The 2,759-nt window shown below is 49.9% G+C and overlaps 1 protein-coding gene across 2 annotated transcripts; it reads left to right on the top strand.

Annotated features, from left to right (window-relative positions):
• Positions 1-371: 371 nt before the first annotated feature.
• On the top strand, positions 372-2,355 carry LOC100280566 (1-aminocyclopropane-1-carboxylate oxidase). Of its 2 annotated transcripts, NM_001408117.1 has the most exons (4): positions 372-849; positions 967-1,114; positions 1,205-1,309; positions 1,726-2,355. In NM_001408117.1, the coding sequence occupies exons 1-4, from the start codon at positions 506-508 to the stop codon at positions 1,978-1,980; spliced, it is 852 nt and encodes a 283-aa protein (NP_001395046.1). In that variant the 5' UTR covers positions 372-505; the 3' UTR covers positions 1,981-2,355. The 2 variants fall into 2 exon arrangements, with proteins under 2 accessions (NP_001395046.1, NP_001146957.1); NM_001153485.2 differs by having other exon boundaries at positions 967-1,309.
• The last annotated feature ends 404 nt before the right edge of the window (positions 2,356-2,759 follow it).

Here is a 2,759-nt window from a genome sequence, read left to right as displayed (position 1 = left end):
CTCCCTCTCTATCGTTGTTGAAGCTACCGGCCGTATAGCTGCTTGTAGCTGCAGCTGCACACGCGGCTGAACGTTCTCTTCCTGCCTCTAAATATTGTTATTTATTCCCTAATAACGCGAAGTCGCCGGCCATCGGCATGACACAAATAAATAAATAAATAAATATTTAAAAAAGGCGCATCACAAGAACCAAAGTAAACACCGGCCAGAACGACAATGCATGCCTTGGTTCCCTTGCAAACCAATCCAAGCTCCCAGTGTAAATCAGTCCCCTGATTGATTGGATTAGTTGAGCTTTCAAAATAAACAATTATTTGACACCTAACTTGTTCAGCTATAAAAGGCTCAGGGGCTACACAGCCTCCACCACCATCCAATATCCACTGCACCACTTCTGCTAATCCCTTGTTCTTGTGCCTCCGATCCGGAGCTCTCACCATTGTCATCGTCAATCGATCAATATAAAGCGAGCCAATTACCCCAAGGAGCTACCGCTTGCGACGGTATGGCGATCCCGGTGATTGACTTCTCCAAGCTGGACGGCCCTGAGAGGGCCGAGACCATGGCGGCCCTCGCTGCCGGGTTCGAGCACGTGGGGTTCTTCCAGCTGGTGAACACCGGCATCTCCGACGACCTGCTGGAGCGGGTGAAGAAGGTGTGCAGCGACTCCTACAAGCTGCGGGACGAGGCGTTCAAGGACTCCAACCCCGCGGTGAAGGCGCTCACAGAGCTCGTGGACAAGGAGATCGAGGACGGCCTCCCCGCGAGGAAGATAAAGGACATGGACTGGGAGGACGTCTTCACCCTCCATGACGACCTGCCATGGCCTTCCAACCCTCCCGCCTTCAAGTGAGAGTTCCATTCCACGCATGCATGCATGATTCTAAATTGCTTCCGTGCTTTAGTTTCAGTTTTTGGTTAACCTTTTGTGCTGACTGCTGACGCGTGTGGTGCGCGCGCATGCAGGGAGACGATGATGGAGTACCGCAGGGAGCTGAAGAAGCTGGCGGAGAAGATGCTGGGCGTGATGGAGGAGCTGCTGGGGTTGGAGGAGGGCCACATCAGGAAGGCCTTCAGCAACGACGGCGAGTTCGAGCCCTTCTACGGCACCAAGGTCAGCCACTACCCGCCGTGCCCGCGGCCGGACCTCATCGACGGCCTGCGCGCGCACACCGACGCCGGCGGCCTCATCCTTCTGTTCCAGGATGACCGCTTCGGCGGCCTGCAGGCGCAGCTTCCGGACGGCAGCTGGGTCGACGTCCAGCCCCTCGAGAACGCCATCGTCATCAACACCGGCGACCAGATCGAGGTACGCTCATCATATTCTTCCACTACTATTCCCTTACCTAGCTTATATATATAATAATATATGCCGTTGAATAATGCATGCATGGGACGGTGGACTTCGGAGCTCGCTCGCTCTCCTCACCTTGATTAGATTACAATTGATCAGTAGCGAGCCGCTTAATTAATGAGCCTGAGTGCTTGCTTACATTGCTGACTGATGATGACCCATAAAAATAATATACTCCTGCGTATCGGTCAAACAAATCATGTCAGGATTTCGTTTGCTGTGGCCTTGTCTGATTCGTCAAGATCCATGAATTCCTTATGAAACATAGAATGTCAAAACCTTAGCTTTGCTAGTTTGGTTGTTGACATGTACTACCGTAGTACTACCTTTTCATGTGACTTGTGACTAACGAGAAGGGATTGCATTGACAGGTGCTGAGCAATGGCCGGTACAAGAGCGCATGGCACCGCATCCTGGCGACCCGCGACGGCAACCGGCGCTCCATCGCCTCCTTCTACAACCCAGCGCGCCTGGCCACCATCGCTCCGGCGATCCCCGCCGCAGGGGTCGGCGACGACGACTACCCGAGCTTCGTGTTCGGCAACTACATGGAGGTGTACGTCAAGCAGAAGTTCCAGCCTAAGGCGCCCAGATTTGAAGCCATGGCCACGACGACGACCAAGTGATGACCTAGCAGCGACTCAGCGAGAGCCTAAATAAATATTAATTCACAGTCGTCAAGTTAATCTTGTGGTTATACGGTACGGGCGGGGCTTGTACTTATGTAGGTTGCTAAGTCTTAAGTGTGTAGTTTAATTAACGTGTGTGTGGAATGTACGCGTCATACAAATGTGTTGGTGTGTGCCCTGCCGCAAGATTGCGGTGAGCGGTGGATCTATGGTCAACGGGTGCCTAAATGATTTGTGCTTTTGTAGCATAAAATGGCACATCTCCTCTGCTTTTGTTACATCTCCACCTTTTCTTTTTGCACTTTTCACCTCAAGTAAAACATGTGGCGGCTTTCACTAAGTACAAAGAAGCTCTACAGAGCTATTTCTATTAGTGTTTTTCAGTGCCGCCAATGCTAGACCAGTGAAAATCGGCATTTTCACTAACAGTTGTTAGGAACTGTCATTGAAAATGCTATTTTCACTAGCAGTTTTCTTAAAGAAACTATCAGTGAAAATATCATTTATACTAGTGGTTGGTAAAGACAACAGCAAGTGGAAATAAAATTCTACTGACGGTTTGCTTAATAAAATCGCTAATGGAAATACACTTTCCACTGACGATTTTCTTTATTTAGCCGTCAGTGGAAATTTTCCCGCCTTTTTCATATTTTCAAACAAACTTGAATTTTCATATATATATATATATATGAAAGATATATTAGGAGCCCTGGGCTTCAAATAGTTAGCCTTGACCGACCATCCCTGCGACCTGGTCTAGGCCGGCGTGCCCACCC

This window comes from Zea mays, chromosome 4 (genome assembly GCF_902167145.1).
Source record: "Zea mays cultivar B73 chromosome 4, Zm-B73-REFERENCE-NAM-5.0, whole genome shotgun sequence".
Taxonomy (NCBI): Eukaryota; Viridiplantae; Streptophyta; class Magnoliopsida; order Poales; family Poaceae; genus Zea; species Zea mays.
The sequence above is the reverse complement of the archived record's forward strand: the minus strand, read 5'-3'. Positions and strand labels throughout refer to the sequence as shown.